The sequence below is a fragment of the Megalobrama amblycephala genome, linkage group LG8 (assembly GCF_018812025.1).
Source record: "Megalobrama amblycephala isolate DHTTF-2021 linkage group LG8, ASM1881202v1, whole genome shotgun sequence".
NCBI classification, from domain to species: domain Eukaryota; kingdom Metazoa; phylum Chordata; class Actinopteri; order Cypriniformes; family Xenocyprididae; genus Megalobrama; species Megalobrama amblycephala.
In genome coordinates this window covers 34,823,093-34,844,046 of record NC_063051.1, presented here as the reverse complement: position 1 = coordinate 34,844,046, position 20,954 = coordinate 34,823,093, and the positions used below count along the sequence as shown (strand labels likewise).

Below are 20,954 nucleotides of genomic sequence, written 5' to 3'. Positions count from 1 at the left end.
CTTTATTTTTATTTTTTTGAACTGTAATGATTGTGTTAGTGTCAGAATCAACTCATCATGGTTAATTAAAACCACAATTTGGCAGTATATCACAAATAAAAATTTATTTTCCCATAAATTTGTCATTAGCATTTTCTCTTTCAGAACTGAGAGAAAATCTTGGTAACACTCAGTTTAGGGTCAAATTCTCACTCTTAACTGGTTGCTTATTAGCATGTTACTAGGATACTGGCTGTTTATTAGTAGTTATAAAGCACAATACCTAAACTTAACTATCTTACTATTAATAGGCTAAACAGTAATAAGGGGTTTATCGAGACAAAAGTCAGTTAATTAGTTAAAGGATTAGTCAACTTTCAAATTAAAATTTCCTGATAATTTACTCGCCTCCATGTCATCCAAGATGTTCATGTCTTTCTTTCTTCAGTTGAAAAGAAATGAAGGTTTTTGATGAAAACATTCCAGGATTATTCTCTTTATAGTGGACTTCAATTGGCCCCAAAAGGTTGAAGGTCAAAATTAGTTTCAGTGCAGCTTCAAAGGGCTTTAAACAATACCAGACAAGGAATAAGAGTCTTATCTAGCAAAACGATTGGTCATTTTCTTAAAAATGTAAAAAAAAAAAAAAAAAAAAAAAAAAAAAAAAATTATATACGTTTAACCATAGACGCTCATCTTGAACTATCTCTCTTCTTCTCTAGTAGAATTCCAGCAGTGTAGACGCTGCTAAGTGTATTACTGCCCTCCACAGGTCAAAGTTTGAACTAAATTGTCATAAACAATATGCTGGTGCAAGTATATAACAATTAGTTCAAACTTTGACCTGCACTGAAACTGCAATTTTGACCTTCAACTGTTTGGGGCCAATTGAAGTCCACTATAAGGAGAAAAATCCTGGAATGTTTTCCTCAAAAACCTTTTCAACTGAAGAAAGAAGGACATGGACATCTTGGATGACATGGGGGTGAGTAAATTAATCAGGAAATTTTTATTTGAAAGTGGACTAATCCTTTAATAGGTGAGAATTGGACCCTAAACTAAAGTGTGAGCAAAATCTTTAAACTGGGTCCATTATAAAAGATTTAATTTTTACTTCACACACTCTAAGGACTTCAAAATCAAATATGAAGCTCAGTGTGTAAAATCTTGGTTTTATATCTACTGGTAACAAAATACAAACTGAGAAATACCAAGATATTAATTCAAATAAACACCTTTCAAAAGGGCTTTTAAAAACTAATAGCATTAAGAATGGTTGTTCATATTAGCTTAGCCTCAAAGCTCCTACTACATGAAAAGTTTCTAAAATTGTAGCTCCTGTACATTACTGTAAGGTGCACCGTTTTATTATTTTTCCTCACTAAATGTCAAAAAGTATTGGTAAACCAGTATTACTGCAAAACTTAACTTATTCTTTCAGTTCTGTAAATGTTTGTAACGGAAGACACAATCTGACAATTTTGCGCAACCGGCGTGATTTTCTGAGGTGAGGTACTTTTACTTTACGACAAATTTTTTAATTAAAAATTTGTTAAAATAACATGAGCGTTATAACTTTGGGGTTACCTGATGGCAAGTCGAAATACAACTAGAGTTTTTTTCTTCGAATATTTTGGTTTTCAAATGTCCTTTCTACAAGGAGAGACTGATTAAAACACTTCACTCTCACACACAAGAGGACACAAATATTTGCTAGAGTATGTTAAAATTACTAGGTTAAACCATTAGCTTGTATAATGTAAAAACGCTAAGAATGAACCATGAGCATTATCCCATTCTTTACAACCCTTAGGAAAATTAACCATAGTTAAAGTATAGGTAAATTATGTTAACCACAAATTAACCATAATTTTGCTACACTAACCATAGTTTACCCATGGTATTTGTAGTAACTGTAGTTATACAAAATGGTAATCAATCTGCAAAAAAAACACAAAAAAAAACAAAACATGCTTAAGTTTCGTAAGGGAATCTCACATCACCGAGTGCTTTTACATCAAGATATGCACCTTATAAGGAGGACCATACTAACTTAGATGTAACCTTTCACAATATTCACCTAATATTATATTTGATAACCTCTCCTCATTTCTACAATACACAATCAACTGAAATCAAAGACCCATCGAGTGATGTTTAAAAAAACAGTTTATATGGACATTCAGATACAAATTACATCACAAATGGAATCAGAATATGTAGAGAGAAATAGTTCAACTCAAAAACACGGTTACACTGTAAACCAAAGGAGAGTATGCGGAACAGGTATCATATTCATAAGGTGCGAGAATGAAGAATAAAAGAGACGCCATCTTTAATCCTTTACTGCACGAATGGAGGGGATTTCAAACTTCTCACTCCATCATCAGAAGACAAACGTCATGCAAGAATTCCGTCTCCTCATATCAAAGAGCTCCGAGCCGCTGCTACAGGAGAAACGTACAAGGGACAGAGAGAGAGAGAGAAACAAGCCGTATCTTTTCCAATAGCATCTTTAAAAGCCAGAAGATCAGAATTTAGGTACTGAGATATTTTAATCTCTTATAATACTGTGTAAAGTGTATGCATAGACTGCAAGTACCATTTAAACATAAAAAAAACAAAGCTGTCTGGTTTAGTGTTCAGACTGTGGTCAGTTTTTCCATCAGGCCAGTTCTCTTAGTGTCAATGAAACAACCCCTCGTCCACACAAAAACGCTGAAGTGAAATTAATTCCGAAGCTTTAAAATGGCAAAAAGTTTTCAGTCCTGGACCAGATTACAATTACATGCACCTAGAATCTACTGAAAAAAAAAAAAAAAAAAAAAAAAAAAAAAAAAAAAATGAAATGCATGTTTTCACAGATAAAGAAACCGTTGCTGTCTTAGATTGCAATAAGAGGATGCTGCAATTCCATTTCCAGCCATTTTGAAATCATTAACGAGCCACTTCAAACGATATCAAAAACCTATTGATAAAAAAAACCAAACAATAGAATTACAAATACGTTTACACACAAATCAAAAATGTGCTTGACTCTTCTTTGGAACCAAAATTCAAGAAAGCAAAATACCAATATACTAAAGGGAAAGAGGACACACTCTGCAAGACAAAAAAAAAAAAAAAAAAAAAAAAAAAAAAATACTATGTAGTTCTCCTTTAAAAACCGACAAACATTTTTTAATCCGCTTCTCAGAAAGTTGGGCTGAAAGTTGCATATTTTACAAAACTACACTAATAAAAGAGCTTGTCGATATTCCACAAGAAGGGCTTTTCAATCCCAAAATCTGAAGGAAAAAAAAAAGTTGTAAATATTTTCTTAGCATAATTTAAATACTTGCTATAGTCATTATGCCGGTGTTTGGCGTCCTTTTGTGTATTAATGTGGATTCAGATGATGTCCTGCCCTTCATCAAAGCCAACACACACACACAACCATGAGAAACTAATGACGATAATAATAATAATTAATAATAATAATAATAATAATGTTTGGTAAAATTTTGTGTCTATTCTAGTTTACTTGCATATAATGACTATTTAATTTTAAAGGTACGCCTCTTGAAAATGGTCTGAACGGAGGTACTGTTTAAAGAACACAAAGCTTTCAGCAAGACGGATTATTATGACACATCGTCCCGTTCGTGTGCGTCACACTTCAGTGATTTGTAACAGCTGTTGGAGTTGCCTTTCATCCATGATCTTTCCAAAGAAAGGAAGACCATGATGGTAGTCTCTCATCATGTTGCTGTATTTGGGATAATAGCATCGTCCTCCCGTACAGAGCTGATGGGATCCACACATTTCAAGATGATCCTTAAAACGGAGACAAGAGCGGTCCGGGTGAATGTCTATATTTCTTAAAGAATATTGATCATTATTGTAGTGTGAAACAGTGAAGGGTGACATAAACTTGTTCACTGCGGTCCTGACACTCTGTGCACATGTAGTTCAATGGCCACTAGAGGCAGTCTAGAGCCGTTACTGCATGCATATGTGCAGAGAGACGAGCCAAAGGAAGAAATGATTTGCGCTTCTCAGTCAAAGCAGTTTCAGTCAGAGATCTGTTACAATTTAGTGTTCAATGTTGTCAGGATTCCTTAAAAAAAAAAAAAAAAAAAAAATCCACCTTCTTTGATGTACTGATTTAGAGTTGCATTCCTTATTCAAAGTTTGTAACAGATGCGAAAGTTTCGCTTTTTTTTTTTTTTTTTGTCCAAAAGTGTGATTCGATTTTTCCCTCCAAGGTCAGCAGCTGTTGGTGAAGTATCAGAGAGACCGAAAATCTGGAAGTGTATTAAAGGTGTTAATATGGCGAAAACCGGCTGTATCCTCCTCTGTAGAGAGTGGCCTGTGAAAAACATATCTCGGTTAGAGACCTGCAAGCAAAAAACTGAGAGCGTGACAGACGTGCAGAGGCGTGGCTTACCATCGCTCCGACTCCATACGCTGCCGCCGCCGCCGGAGCTGCCGCTAACGCAGCCGCGTACGGATCTGCCGCGTAAACGCGACCGTAGCTGGACAAACAAAGGGATAAACCACGATTACAACTCATACTCAGGGCCATAACCACCACAGACATTGAGATAAACATGATTGATGAAAAGGATAACAAAAAGTTAGACCAGTTTAAACGATTAAGTGACCAACAGTAATAAACTATTTTTGTCAGATTCTAAAAATATCAGCTGAATCATTTACGTGATTCATAACTGAAGGTGATGAGAACATTTTGCATTTTTGATTTATTACTTTAAGAACAATTCTTTGAATTTTTATTCCCTTAAATCCATTTAAATCCTTTAATGATTTAATTCCTTTAACTCCAATGTTGTAAGAGGACTTTCTTTTTACCGGAAATGCTAATGTTATTGTATTGGAATAAAACTTAAAGACTTTGCTCACACTGGGTGTAACAACTTTGCAAAAAAATGATCAATTTTGTACTTTGTTGACATAATTGCTGCCACCTACTGGCAATTTAGTTTCATGTCTAAAAGAATAATTTTTTCCCCCCAACATTTATTATTTGAATTTTCAAAAAATATTTAAAACAGTCTCATAACATTAAGTAATGGAGTTGTAATTTTTCAGTGCAAATGATTTAATTCAATTGGTAACAACCCTATAGTGTCTTATTCTAATTTAATTTATTGATCAAATTTAAGAATTTACTGTAAAATGAACAATAAAGGATACATTTAATAAGATTAGGGGGGGAAATGTCCTCAGATACGCAGATTTAAAGGTGCAATATGTAATATTTTCTGTCTGCTAGAGGTCGCTAGAGGTCTATCCAAAACAAAAGGCGTAGCTTGATGACGCCAAGTTTTAGCGCAGAATCTTGGGACATGTGATCTCCACCTCAACGGATGGTGCAAAAGAATAGGGATAGGACTCGGGAAGAAATCATGTTCATGGATGTGATTATTAACATTACTGTAGTATGAAGCAGAGCAGGAGCGAGTGTTGTGCAGCTGAACGAGGAGCTGAAGCGATTGATCAACACACGCCTCACGAGCAGCGGGACTTTTATTATGACACAGTCGCCGGCGCCGCTTCCGCTTTTCCGGTCATGAGTATGAGGTAACGCAGCTCTGTTTATCATATTAGATACATTTGAGAGTGTTGAAAATGATGTTATAACGTTACTCTGTGCGTTCGCTCGGCGGCTGCTGTGAGACACTGTTACACACTGCAGTAAGATAGATCGATTTTACAATATCATATTAAATGCTGGATGTCTTGTGTTGATAAATGGCATGCAATTCATTTTAAAACGTATTGTATGATGGAGAAAATGCTGTATTACTGTTACAAAAAATAAAGCTGCATTTGATTATGCTATGTTAGCTACTTGACAAAATAGTGTTTTTCTCTGAGGCGTGGTAAATTGAAAAAAAGACTAAACGTGTTGTGCTATATAACAACAATTAGTTTTCTATCTATAAATATATCAAAACAGTTGTTCCCTTGTCTATTAAAACATGTAAATATTAAAGCGTCTTTGGTGTTTCCATGGTTTCTACAAAATAAACCGGAAACCGAGGGTAACGCGGTATGACGCAATTGACAGGCGACTCCTCACACGTCCCGCAGCCTTGGTTAAAATTGCAATAGTTGCAAACATTTGGGATATTGTAAGTACTCAAGTGAACAAAATATATAACACTGGCCTAGTGGTTTTTGGATATTTTACTGCAAAAATATTACATATTGCACCTTTAATTTGTGACAAAGCTTATAGAACACTGATGAGAATATTGGTTCAGAATAAATTATATTTACACCACACAAAAAATCTTTTTTTTCCTGGACAAGCAACTTTTTTTACTTGGACAAAGGACAAGCACATGTCGAGTCTTGTCATTATATATTGCGCTCACAATGCGTCCACCAACTCTGGGCTGAATCGCTAACCTGTCACTGTAGGCGGCCGCCGCTGCCGCCGCCGCTGCCGTTGGACTCGCTACGGCCGTCGGCTGGGTGTAGCGATACGCAGTATAGCCGCTCTACAAAGAGAGAAAAACACATTTGTTCAAAATTAAGGCCAGTAAAATGAGGCAGGTGAAGTGGTGAGTTAGCAGGGAAAAAAGGACATGAAAACGTTTAAGAAAAGCAAACCTAAAATCCATTAACAAGCAATCTGCCACTGATGTTCAGTCAAACAAACCGCATTCGGAGAACCGTACATAATTCTGTTATGCCCTGTGAATCTTCCTCAGTGGCAAACAATGCACAATCATGGTAAAATAGGAGTAATTTCTCTAATGATTAAGAATCAATTGTTTGTTTGTCAAAGAGGGAGACACAAGCAGAAATGGGGATCGTGAGTGCATTAGCGTCAGTGTCATCTTCACCCCCAAACGCAACCAGGGGTGATCAAATCGATTACTGGTGCCATATTCAGACAGACAGACAGATAGTGAGATTAGGAGAACATCCACACGACCACACAGACAGCATGCACCCCAAACTCAATAAAATAACAAGCCATTTCCGCCATTCTCTCCTCAGCATTCTACCCTACGGCCAATCAGGAAACTCTCCCACGATCCCTCGCACTCCTGCAAGAGCGCAGCCGCGGAGGGAGGCAAGACAGAAAGGTGAGAGAGAGAGACAGAAAGTCAGAGAGAGAGAGAGAGAGAGAGAGATGGGCTGAGGTGAAGGGAAGAGAAGCAGGTGTCTTGAAAATGAAAAGGTAAAACTGAGTAGAGTGAATCATTGCTTGAAAAGTCAGGGAACTAGAGGAAAGAGAGAAGAACAGACAGAAAAAGAGAGAGATCTACGAGGGAATTAAATGTGATTGCATGCCAACACAGATCGAGTTAACATGCCATAGAGAGAGACAGGGACTCTGGGAAGGGGACAGAATCAGATCCAGTCTGACAAAACCCAAAACATCCAGAGTCCTTAGAACTATCGTCTCAAATGTCTGTGATGCACAACAAAAGACCTGCAGGAAGTCATTCGGTTGGAAAACAGCGCCAGACAATTATTTACATTCTCGGAAGTGTAAATAATCTACCGCTGAGGGCTGGGCGGCACGGCGGTGGAGATCGCGCTATGCCGTTTCTTCCGCAAATGCTGTTTTTGAAGGAATTCGAAAATTGCAAACAGGTCAATTAGAGGAAAGACTCATTTGGGGGTGTTTATTAGAGTGTGTTCACACTTGTAGTTCGGTTCGGACCAAAAAGAAAAAAATTTATTCCTTAACGTTCACATTGACATTTTAACAATGAACCTTAAGATAACGAAGCTAAAGGCATAGGGATGTGTTCACAACCTGATTGGTTGGCTTTTATTACGTATACTTCGCAGAACTTACCGAACATCCATGTCGCATCTTGCAACATCGTTTCCCGTTTTTGATTCGTTTACATGTGTTTGGTCCGTGTTGCGTTCATGTTTTATTTGATCCGCACCAGAGTGCGCTTGGAAGCGGAGAGAGACTAATCTTTTCAGCGGTCTCGGTCCACTTGTTTGGTTCGGATTGCAGCGTTCACACTTATTCAAGTAAACCGCACTAACAGAGCAATCGCACCACGGCTCGTTTTAATCCAATCAAACATGCCAAATGTGAACACACCCTCAGAAAAGTGTTTTTAATGGCATAACCTGACAACTGGTATGTTTCACGGGTGTGTGTGTGAGTGTGTATCGTCAGTTTTTCAAAAGTTGCTCATCCAATCAAAATCTGTTTTATATTAACCCTTTAAGACCTGAAGGCTTTTTTTGAGTTTTTTTTTTTTTCTGAGCGATATACACAAAAGTAAAGACTCATAACTTCAAAACTGTAGCAAGGAGAGTCAAAAAGGTAGGTATTATTTAATAGAACACTTCTTAAATTTTTAGAAAATATAAATTACCTTGAGACATTGCCATGCTGAGAAACTTCTGATAAAAGAAAAAAAAAAAAAAAAATAAATAAAAAAAATAAAAATAATATATATATATATATATATATATATATATATATATATATATATATATATATATATATATATATATAAAAATTTAAAATAATTTTTCATTTTTTTTATTTTACATGGAATAACTCAGGAAGGCAATAAGTTTGGAGAAAAATTCTTTTTTGGTGATGCTGCATGTGAGCTACATCTGGTTTAAATTTTGTGGTGATAGCATACAGTATAGTTGAATAAAGTGTTATTCATTTTTTCACGGCTAGATGGCGCCCACGGGCAGTAAACTCCGGTACTTCTCACTTCTCAGCACTCGTTAGGAGTTTTTCAAAATGTGTAGATGCATTAAAAACCTAAGTTTCTAAGCTTTAAGATGATACCCATTTTGTGTTATTGCACATTGGGAAACGAACATGGATGGTTCCGGGAACATTGGATACACACTGCATCCCGGAAAGATGAGAGACATGTTTTTAGCCAAGTATGTTACAGTACATCGTTCCGTGAGGAATATCTTGTAATCAACACAATTTAATATGTTGATTTTGGGTTTATTGTAATTGTGAGAATCTGCTTTAAATAATGATATTTTCAGTGATCTGTGCATTTTTCATGAAGTTATGAGAACATGAATTCTACAATCTACATTTGTATTCAGTTAGTGGCTGTGCTGTTTATGTTGTAAACGCATATTACTCAGAAATATTAGAGGTTGACAACAACGCAACAAGCATGTTGGAGGCTTGATCTGAATGTGTAAAGTCTCTGGTTTTGTATGCAAAAAGAATTTTTGTGCTACCTATATGGGTTCAGTTTTTATTGGCTCTTAAAGAGAGACACGCAAAAGGGAGCGCAGGCGCTCCATCCGGTCTTAAAGGGTTAATGTTAGTAATAATATTAGTTTTGAGTCTGAATAATCTGACCTGGTGGTTTGCCCAAACAAAAAAAGGGATAATCGAATTAGATGACCACATAATCATTGAATTTCCTGGAATCGCGATATATCTAAAATAAGTCGTACGGTGATATCGGTTTGCGGTCGTACCGCCCAGCCCTGCTACCGCTGTTTTGTTTTGTATTTTCCCTAGTAGGAGTTGCTGCTGTGACGTTTGATGATGCCGCCAAATTTTTCATGCGCTCTGAATCATTTAGAGAGGAAATGTGCAGAATTCAAGCAGAATTTCTTTCTCCCCCTTCCAGCCCTCACTCCTGTCAGATTACTGTGAGTTAGTAGGGAAACAGAGACAGCAATCTCACACGATCAATATCAAACAAATGTATTAATCAGAAGGAGAGATGCACACTATCCGTCTGTGAGCCTACCTGAGGCATTCTGCTACTAACCAGAGTGTCCTGAAACACTATTCTACAGAGAAAACAGAAAAAGCTATCGTCAACCTGGACACGCACACACACACACACACGTCCAAACACTGAGACACACACACTGGCACACACAGAGCCGTCCGAATCTGCTCTACTGAGATGACAAACAAATCAAGTGATTCGTCTGCTTTCATTCAACTGATTCAATTGTAACAAGCTAATGAAATGGACACACATTCATGTCTGTGTTGTGATTTAAAAGTCTTATTCAGAATGAAACGGCTCTGCGTGGCTACAGTTTTCACACGGTAAAGCACTCGGAAAGAGAGAAGGAAAGAGAGAGGAAGTGAAAACCAAGAGACAGGAAGTGTCATACTTACATACAGTTCTGTAGCTCCATAAAACCCATCCTGGTACACCACACTGAGAGACAGAAAAACAAAATGACAGCAAAAAGAAAGAAAGGAAGAAAAAAAAGATGGAAGAGGAAAAAAAATAAAATGGACAGGGCGCCACCATGTGGTGATCAAAGTAAAAACAAAACAAAAGAAGATGGCAGGATAGATGTAGACCACGGAAAAGAGAAAGTGAAAACATTAATTCACACACATGCAGTGCACTTGGTCATAAAACATGAAAATGCCACTTTGATCCCGTTCAGAATCATTTAAACAGTTGCATTACGTAACAGATTTACACCCACGCTGCCCATTAATCAGGTCATATGTTGGGATAAAATGGCATTTTTGGTGTCATTTGAGTGACTCTGATTGCATATTTATATCAGCTTGTCTCATTATGTGAGCAGAAGCAGCATGCAGCATGCAAAACAACTAGAGAAAATCAAATCTGCTGCGTCTGTGCACGAGTGTGTATGTATGAATGTATGCGAGCACAGGCGTGTTACCCGGGATAGGCCTGTATGGCGGGCTGAGGAACGGCGGCGCGCACGGCTCCATAGACCGGCCGGCCGCGACCCCGCAGATGATGAGCTCCTCTGAAGGTTGCTGCGGCAGAAGCGGCAGCTGCGGAGGCGGCAGTAGGATACGGAAACCCTGGAACTACAGGGAGTGACATGATCATCCACAAATTACACTCATAGTGGCTTCAGGTGATTTACGTCTGCTGTTGCTTAATTCTGAGGCAAAGAATGGACCTGCGCTCTCATGGACAACAAAGAACGAACTAACTCGGAAGGACATGAGGACACAGAACGCATCTTTGTGGAAAATGAGATGTGATTTTGCTACTTAGTTCACCCAAAAATGAAAATTCTGTCATTAATTACTCACTCAAATGTCCTGTAAGACTTTCGTTCATCTTCAGAACACAAATGAAGATCTTTTTAATGAAATCTGAGAGCTTTCTGACCCTCCATTGACAGCTATGCAACTTCCACTTTCAAGCTCCAGAAAGGTAGTAAAGACATCATTAAAAGTAATCAACGTGACTCCACTCGATTTTATGAAGCGACGCGAGTGCCTTGTTTGTGCAAAAAAAAAAAAAAAAAAAAAAAAAAACATAATTTACCACTTTATTTCTAAAATATTAATCTCTGACATGCATTCATGATGCACACAATGTCTGCTCTCTAGTCAACATAGCACGCATGCATCATGAGCGAGCGTTGGAGATTACTATTTTGTAAATAAAGTGGTAAATTATGTTTTTTTTTTGTGCAAACAAAACACTTCATAAAATTGAGGTTAACCCCGGCTCGTTTCACTTGAGAATCCATCTCGGCGGCCGTTTAAGAGCGCTAATTATTCATATTAAACATTTAACATTTAAAATACTTACAGTATACACAACAGTCTCTGTGCTCACAGCGTCACAGACATTAATATATTAACGATTTATAAAAGATGAATCACTGTCTGGCCATCTGGGATTTTGGTAAGGTTATGATTATAATGTTTTGGTAATATTACACCACATCATGTGCATATTAGGGCTGTCATGATATTAGATTTTTCACACCACGGTTATTGTGACCAAAAAATATCACAATATCGATATATCGCGATATTTATAGAATCCTTGGGGGGGAAACCTCTTACCCACCTCCGTGTCCTTCACCCTGCAGATTACACCATTTTACAGAGTGTAAATTTCGATTATTTTACTAGTCATGGAATGGGAAATGTTATATTAACCAGTTAAAAGCAATTTTCTGTGTTCATATATTTAAATAAAGGGTGATTATTTTAAGTACCGCGTTTTCTTTACTCATCTTATTCAGCGTGATGTAGATATGCATGCAGTTATATGCCCTCAAAATTCAAGATACACGGGCATTTTTTTGCCTCGACAATTTTTTGTCATTATATCATATTATAAGATGTAGTTGTAGTATCGATATTTCATGCTTTGAATAATCAAGATTATCGTCAATACCGGTATATTGCCAGTCCAGAAAAACGCGGATTTTTTTTGTGATTGTTGCGGGCAAAAATCCTTGATTTTGTGGCACGATTTCTTAAAAAATGCGATGGAATATGCGGGATATTTTTGCAATTTTATGCGGTAATATTGCGGGAACTTGCAAAAACTGCGGTTTGATGAAAAAGAGAAAAAAAGGTGATTTCCCCCAACACCCTGTTCTCACTACGCTACTACCTTAATGTAAAGAGTCATTTCTTATTACTTCCTATGATAAGCAAGCATACTAAATCACAGAATATTTAAGTTCTCATTCTGTTTTATTTCAGACCTTAATTAACACATGGCTCAAACTTACAAAACATTGAGTCAAACAAGTTCTGTAGCTTTACAAAAGGAATATTCAACAACTTCTGTAAAAATTAATAAATAAAATATAAAAAAATAAAATGTGTGCTTTCTGTTTTACAGAGGTAGCTATACAAAACAGACATCTTCTGTTAAATTAAGTGCTTCCAATGCACAAAGTGCAATCTCTTACTGCAACGTAAATTATTTTACATACTACTATAAAATATATTTGCTCCCACTGTCATGTGACACACCAGGAAACTGCTTCGCGCGGTCTTTTGCGCTTATTTTTGTTGGCAAATGAGAATGATTTGCGTGCTCCATCATGGTTTCACCGCGGGGTTTGCAGATGATGTTCACGTCGCGTAATTACATCACTTCATAAGGTTCCCATAGCAATGGGAAAATAATGGTGCTTTACTTGTGTGACGTAAACGCAACATTTTTCAACTTTCTGCTAAGATATATGTGACTTTTTTTGCAACGAAAATACAGGGATTATGAAATCATGCTAGCCCCGCATATTTTGCTTGCTGAAATCGGCAATTTATGCGGCGAAAGTGCGGCGTATTTGAAAAAATGCGACCCCCGCATAAATATGCGGACTTTGGCTGATTATGCATTAAAGGTGCCCAAGAATGCTTTTTCACAAGATGTAATATAAGTCTAAGGTGTCTCCTGAATGTGTCTGTGAAGTTTCAGCTCAAAATACCCCATAGATTTTTTTAAATTCATTTTTTTAACTGCCTATTTTGGGGCATCATTAACAATGCACTGATTTACACTCGGCGCCGCCCCCTTAAATCGCATGCTCCCTGCCACACCAGCTGTCGACTATATTACAGCGCATTTACAAAGTTCACACAGCTAATATAACCCTCAAATGGATCTTTACAAGATGTTCGTCATGCATGCTTCGAATTATGTGAGTAAAGTATTTATTTGGATGTTAAAGTTTTATTCTGAGTGAATTTGAGGCTGTCCTCCATGGCTAACAGCTAATGCTACACTGTTGGAGAGTTTTATAAAGAATGAAGTTGTGTTTATGCATTATACAGACTGCAAGTGTTTAAAAAAAATGAAAATAGCGACGGCTCTTGTCTCCGTGAATACAGTAATAAACGATGGTAACTTTAACCTCATTTAACAGTACATTATCAACATGCTAACGAAACATTTAGAAAGCCAATTTACAAATATCAGTAAAAATATCATGCTATCATGGATTATGTCAGTTATTATTGCTCCATCTGCCATTTTTCGCTGTTGTTCTTGCTTACCTAGTCTGATGATTCGGCTGTGTGCAGCTCCAGAGTTACTGGCTACCCTTGTGTAATCCCTTTCATAATGTTGGGAACATGGGCTGGCATTATGCAAATATTGGGGCGTAAACCCCGACTGTTACGTAACAGTCGGTGTTATGTTGAGATTCGCCTGTTCTTCGGAGGTCGTTTAAACAAATGAGATTTATATAAGAAGGAGGAAACAATGGGGTTTGAGACTCACTGTATGTCTTTTCCATGTACTGAACTTTTGTTATTTAACTATGCCAAGGTAAATTCAAATTTTGAATCTAGGGCACCTTTAAATCAAGCGATCGCATAATCGTGTTTTTCTGGAGGGACTGTATTGCGATACCCCTAGTGCATATATTAGCACCGTTTGTTGTTTTCTTGTGGTACGAGATAGAGCGTTTGGACCCGGGAGCGCTGCCGCGTGACATCAGACTTAACCGAATAGCACGCATGAGTCGTGAACGAGCTTTGGAGATCAATATTTTGTAAATAAAGTGGTAAATTATGTTTTTTTGCACAAACAAAGCACTTGCATCGCTTCATAAAATTGAGGTTAACCCACTGGAGTCACATGGGTTACTTTAATGATGTCTTTACTACCTTTCTGGGGCTTGAAAGTGGAAGTTGCATAGACTGTCAATGGAGGAACGGAAAGCTCTCGGATTTCATTAAAAAGCCTCGTTTCCACCGCAGGAACTTTCCTCAGGAACTTTGGGGTGGTACAAATTGTGCTTCTTGTTTTTTTTATTATAATTGTGCCAAACAAAACAATTGTTTACTTTCACGAGCCGTCACGTATTTGCGATCTTGCAGCAGGAATCTCGAGTAAGAATAATCTTACAGGCTTCCATACACCATCTGCCTGTGATGACTGGGATTTTTAATGGTTCGATCCTTGCAAGTATGCATCCTCGATATCAAGAACACATCCGTGTACGTTCATGCATCCTCTGTACTTGCACTTTTGATTACTGGAACTGAACTTTGGCAGTTGATGACTGCGTTATACACGGACGCAAGATCACATAAGAATGCATATTAAGAAATGTCTGTCATCTCAGAAGGTTCACCAACACCTCAACAGGAAAGTGAAGAGTTTGTACGGCGCCTCACCTGCGTAGAGCTCCGGTCCGTACATCGCGCCCATCATGGGACTCAATTTCCACCCAGCTGAACCCAAACAGAGAGAAAAGCCTCAGATTACCTGCCTGGCTTCATCGCTAACAACTGAAGAAAAACTCAAACAGCCGTGAGGAGGTTTTACCGTAGGGCAGCGTGCTGAGACCTTCTCCGTTAGCATACGGGCTAACCAACTTCTTATTGGTCATCACTCGAGCTGTAGCGTTATTGACCTGTTCATCAGAGACAGAATGAGAATCTGATCAGAGACAAAGAAGAAAAAGCACTGGTGCATTCAAACTAGAGCTGTTTCTATCCAAACGCCTGCAGTAAACATCATTCTGCAAACAGTTAGAGGACTAAATATGTGAAGATCACTGAGAATTACGTTATTTACATGTAGTGAAGTTCACAGATCACCCAAATCTCAAAATAAAGACATTTGATAATCAATTCTTTGAACTATATTTACAGCTACAGCAGAAATTGTGGACTCATTGATATTCCCTTATATTGCTTCATGCATCATAAAACTCCCACTGATTTTCAAACATTCAACACAAAAACCCAGAAATCAATGCATAAAAGCAAATGAAAAACAGGGCATTCCATTGCTAAAATGGAGGAGAGAGATAAATAGAGAGAAACAAAGAGATCACACATGACGAAATCAATACACTGTGCACAGCTCTTAGCAAAATCACATTCAGCCAATTACAGTTCATTAACCAGAAATGAGCATATCAGCCAATCAGCAAGCATCAGATGCAGCCTATGGACCAATCCAAATACTCTGCAGCCTAATCCCGCCCCCTCGTGAAAAAAACACATCATACCGAGAGAGAAGGGGGGGGATGTTCAGAAACAGAGGGATGCAGGAAAGAAAAGAAAAAAAAAGAGCCAGTCGACATTCAATGAAACCACAAAAACGGGAGAAGAAAAGAGGGAGACAGACAGACAGACAGAGAGAGAGAGAGAGAACAATCCACCCAATCAGAAACGTCAAACTCAAAAAGCCATCCAGTTTGTCATGAACAAGTACATCAAAGTGCGTCAAATGAAAGGAAGCCTGTGATTGGTTGTTGTCAGACCTTGTGAGGAGTGACGGAGTTTATGGGTGAGAGAGAAAGAGAGAGAGAGATGCATATGCTACATGTCACAATAAATGAAATCATGAAGACGGAAAACACCGGCAGGCATCAACACGGTTCTTTCACACGCTGAAGACCAATATGCAAACACCGTCACACACACACACACACACACACACACACACACAGTCCAAAACCAAAGACCAAAACAAGCTTGAGTCGCTCATCCTCACATGAATATAAGGGCAGAAATATCGTCTGAGGAACAATTTCGATGTGTGTGTATTTAGGGGCGTTTTTGGCTCATAGGCTGTGCAATAATCAGCAGATATCTGGGCCTGAACTGGTGGAAGCATGATGGAGTGATTCAAACAATCACAAATGAAATGAAAGATGCGTGTTAGGGCCGGGCGCTATGACCATATGAAGTGTGTCAATTGATAGAGATTATACCGAACAGATCCGACAGAAAACTGTACGAGAGCGGCACGTTATAATGCGGTATTTACGGTTTCCGCTGTATAGCCTCCTGCTAATGAACAGGTTTGCTCCAGTAATTACTAAGAGGACGATTCTAGAGGAGTGTGTGCGTTTTTGAGGAGGCTTTTCATTAAAGGATTTCTGACTCTGATGGGGAAGAACTTGACTGACCTGCACCAAGCCCAGACCTGAATCCCTCTGAGATGAACTGGACTAGTAGACCCTGTCACTCAACGACTGTCTCTGACTTCACTGATCTTGAACAGGTAATTCTTCCAATCTTCAGGGAAGATCTTCCACTAGAACTTGAACACGGATGCAGGATTTGATCCCATTCGGTGAGATCAGACGCTGACGTTTGGACCTCAGGTGGTGTTCCAGTGGATCCTGAAAGTGTTGCACCTGCTGTTTGTAAGTTCTTACTTGAATTGGAATATAAAGTCCACACTAGAGGGCTAGTAACTACTCGCTAGTTTTTAAAGGATTAGTTCACTTTCAAATTAAAATTTCCAGATAATTTACTCTCCTCCATGTCATCCAAGATGTCCATGTCTTTCTTTCTTCAGTCGAAAAGAAATGAAGGTTTTTGATGAAAACATTCGGTTGATGGTCAGTTTCATTGCAGCTTCTACACGATCCCAGATGAGGAGTAAGGATCTTATCACTCATTTTCTAAAACAAAAATTACAATTTTATACGATTTAACCATAAATGCTCATCTTGAACTAGCTCTCTTCTTCTTCTCTATTAGAATTCCAGCAGTGTAGACGCTGCTAAGCGTATTACTGCCCTCCACAGGTCAAAGTTTGAACTAAATTGTTATATACTTGCACTAGCATATTGAATATGACAATTTAGTTCAAACTTTGACCTGTGGAGGGCAGTAATACACTTAGCAGCATCTACACTGCCAGAAATCAAATAGAGAAGAAGAAGAGAGCTAGTTCAAATTGAGCATTTCTGGTTAAAATGTATACAGTTATTATTATTTTTTTTTTAGAAAATGGCCGATGGTTTCTCTAGATAAGACTCTTATTCCTCGTCTGGGATCATGTAGAGCTCTTTGAAGCTGCACTGAAACTGACATTTGGACCTTCAACCCGTTGAACCCCAGTGAAGTCCACTATATGGAGAAAAATCTTGGAATGTTTTCCTCAAAAACCTTCATTTCTTTTCCACTGAAGAAAAAAGACATGAACATCTTGTATGACATGTGGGTGAGTAAATGATCAGGAAAATTTAATTTGAAAGTGGACCGATCCTTTAAATAAAGCCCCATTTCCACTGCAGGAATTTTCCCATGAGCTAGGGATTTTGGGGTGGCATTTCGACTGCAAGAACCAGGATCTAAATAAAGTTCCGGGTAAAAATTCCCTCCTCAAAACATCCCTGCTCACGGGGTGGGGACTTTTTCAAAGATCTGAACTTTTGGGGTGGGACTTTGGCACTGAACATGCTGATTGGTTGAGTCCATGCAGCATTTAATTTCAACCTCTATTTTTAAAAGTCTGTTGCGGTGCGTGAAGAAAGAGTTGTTTGCTATTAGAATCAACATTGGAGTTTAAAAATATAACCGATGGACCGATGATGAGGTTCAGGCTTTATTAAGCTTATATGTGGACTGGAAAGTCAAGTGCAGTCCTATATAACCGGAGTTATCTTCACGGTATATTAGACCGCTATAGAAACGCAGAGAGCAACAGGTCTGGGGGAAAAAAAAAGTTCCTGGGACAAATTGTTCTGTGTAATTTGGGTGGAAACTAGGCTTAATTCTGTACTTAATTTGGTTGCACCATTAGTTCTTGAGTCAGAGCATAGCTAGTAGGACATGAGCTCTTCGTAAAGTCATAAAATATACCATTACTTTCAATGATCCAATTGCAGCCTTTAAATTCATGAGCAGAATTTCTGTTGAAACTTCAGTTTAAAGTTACACTGAAATGTGATGCTTAATCATGAAGTAACGTATTTTTAGATGACATTCAGCAACTATTTAAAATGAAGGAACAATCAATAAATACTGATACAAAAATCAAATGACATCCTCAAGTAAAGTGATCCATACGATATAGCAAATCTCAACTCTGTGCTTGTATTGATGCATAATGTAAACTATATTATCTAAATGCCACATATTAAGATATAAACATTTATTTATTTATTGAAAGTTTTATTCAAAAGTTGAAGGGATAGTTCACCCAAAAAAGAATATATTTTGAAGAATGTCGGTAACAAAACAGTTGAAGGGCCCTATTGACTTTAATAGCATGGAAAAAATAATAATAATAATAATGGGGTGCATCAACTGCTTGGTTACCAACATTCTTCAAAATAGTTTCTTGTGTGTTCAGCAGAAGAAAGAAATTCATACCACTTGAGGGTGAGTAAATGATGACAATTTTCAATTTTGGGTGAACTATCCCTTTAAGTTCAATGGTGCACCACAAAAATATTTAGTAGTGTGTAAATTGTAACCTTGTCCAAATACCCACACTTGCGAGCTCGTGCACGCGACAGAAAAAAGACAGTGTGCAAGACTGTCCCATGTCTTAAAAATGCCCAAATGCAGTGCCCTTAATGCCAAACTATCTTGATTACCGCTTCTGAGCGGTATTCGAGGCCAAGCGTATCCCATCATGCATTATGTTCAGGAACTCACATGCCCCGAAATCGCAAGATATCAGGGAAAACATATGACCAAGTTAAATTAATTATATAATACATATAATTTGGTAGTAAAATATAAAGTGTTGCGCATTTTATTGATGCAAAGATGAGTAGGCTATTTGTGTACAACATTTGCAACTGCTTTATAGAAGCAACACAATTTTAAAAAAGTGTCTTCTGTTAGTTACATAGTAACCACCGAACAGAGATTCAGAAGTGTTTTTTAAAATGCAGAGTATTGAAAATAATAAAAAAAAGCTGTAATTTTTTGCATGCATTTTTTTCAAGACTATAAGTGTGTCCCATCAGGCAAGCAAAAGTTCTACACACTTGCAGTCCTCATGCCTACATGAACACTTGAGCCAAATACAGGAAATATGTCATGTAAGTAGACAAGTATTTGGACTAGGCTTTAGTGCCCCTTGACTTGCACACAGCTGGTGCAACCGGCCTCAGGTCTGGTTATGGTCATGTGACGCCGATTCTGCATCATGTGTCTGTTAAATGATCCGATGTGTTGGTTTGCAACCCACATTGTTTTTAAAATATACACCATTATCTTGTTGAATTTCCAGGCAAAAAGTAACCCGTAATAAATGTACCCGGTTCGCGTGATGCGAGACTCTGGTCATAACGCCCACCCCTAACGAGAGCTCATTAGAACCACAGGATAGATAATTGGATGGATGGATGGATGATGTGGAGGAGAGAAATGGAGGGGTTTAGTGTGACATTCTCATCAGCCATGTCAGTGCGTGGGAAAGTGTTAATGATCATGAGAGCGATGGAGAAAAGAGGAGCAATGGCGAGCACTGGGGAGGGAATATCATTTCTGTCAGTACTCTGTGGTCCTTAGCGACTATAATAGACATGATTTCATAAAGCTCTTTTCCCCCATGCCTCTGATGAACAGTATATCAGAACAGACCTCAGGGAGGAGATGCGATTACGCTAGCCACGAACAGACGCCACTAGCAGGATGCGTTCGGCCAAACTTCGTAACGAGGACGAGGGCTGCCGTCGTCTCCGCATTAACGCATCTCTGATCCCTCCGAAAATAACAAGCTAATCAGTGCAAAAGAGCGAAAGACCACAGTTTGTAAAGCTGGGGAGGGCTGGAGTTTAGATCTCAGGGGGGTTTGAGTTGGTGGGATTGATCAGGGATGAAGCCGTACATACACAAACTTACCATGAGCCAGGAAACGGCGTGACGACACGCGAGCAGTTACCGTGGAGACTGACAACAATAACAACAACACAGAAATCGTCAAGGGAACAGAAAGGAAAAAGGAGAAAAATGAACAAACAAAAAAAAAAAAGAAAAAGAAAGAAAAGAAAAGAGCAAACCAAAGAGAAACAAACAAACAAACAAACAAAATGCAAAGAATGAGTGAACAACCAGAAAAGAGGAAAGGAAAACAAAAAGCAAAGTCCAGTGAAGAACTCAAACTCTTCATTGGACGTGGGGAAATTCTGAGGCAGACATTCACACGGACTTAAAAACAACAACAACAACAACAACAACAACAACAAGACAAATCTTCAGGTGATCAAATCTGTCTGTAGGAGTGCTAAAGAGCCTGCAGCCGCATTCGTCTGTGTCATAGAGGAGGAGGAGAAAGGGACGAATGATTAGAGGAACTCAACAAGCACACACACACACACACTCGTAGAATTCATGGGTGTGAAAATGCAGTCTGCGACTGAGTCAAAGCTGGAGCTACGGGCCAAAATAGAAGCAAGTTGACATGGACGTACGTCTAAGAGAGCAGTTAGTGAGACTAACATGCCGGACTAATGACATCACCCAGGGGAGGGGCCTAGACAGTGACATCAGAGGC

The 20,954-nt window shown here is 38.3% G+C and overlaps 1 protein-coding gene across 6 annotated transcripts in view; it reads right to left on the bottom strand.

Annotated features, from left to right (window-relative positions):
* Positions 1-2,130: 2,130 nt before the first annotated feature.
* The window catches only part of rbfox2 (RNA binding fox-1 homolog 2), a 43,324-nt gene continuing 24,500 nt past the window's right edge, over positions 2,131-20,954 (bottom strand). For 2 of the 6 annotated variants that reach the window (XM_048200855.1, XM_048200858.1), the window contains exons 6-11: positions 15,021-15,108; positions 14,870-14,926; positions 10,636-10,789; positions 10,109-10,151; positions 6,400-6,491; positions 2,131-4,496 (exon numbers count right to left, since the gene is read on the bottom strand). In XM_048200855.1, the coding sequence (XP_048056812.1) occupies positions 4,286-4,496; positions 6,400-6,491; positions 10,109-10,151; positions 10,636-10,789; positions 14,870-14,926; positions 15,021-15,108 (645 nt within the window). In that variant the 3' untranslated portion in view covers positions 2,131-4,285. Of the gene's footprint in view, positions 4,497-6,399; positions 6,492-9,725; positions 9,769-10,108; positions 10,152-10,635; positions 10,790-14,869; positions 14,927-15,020; positions 15,109-20,954 lie in introns of all 6 variants that reach the window. The other 4 variants (XM_048200857.1, XM_048200856.1, XR_007186249.1 and 1 more) reach the window with 4 other exon arrangements.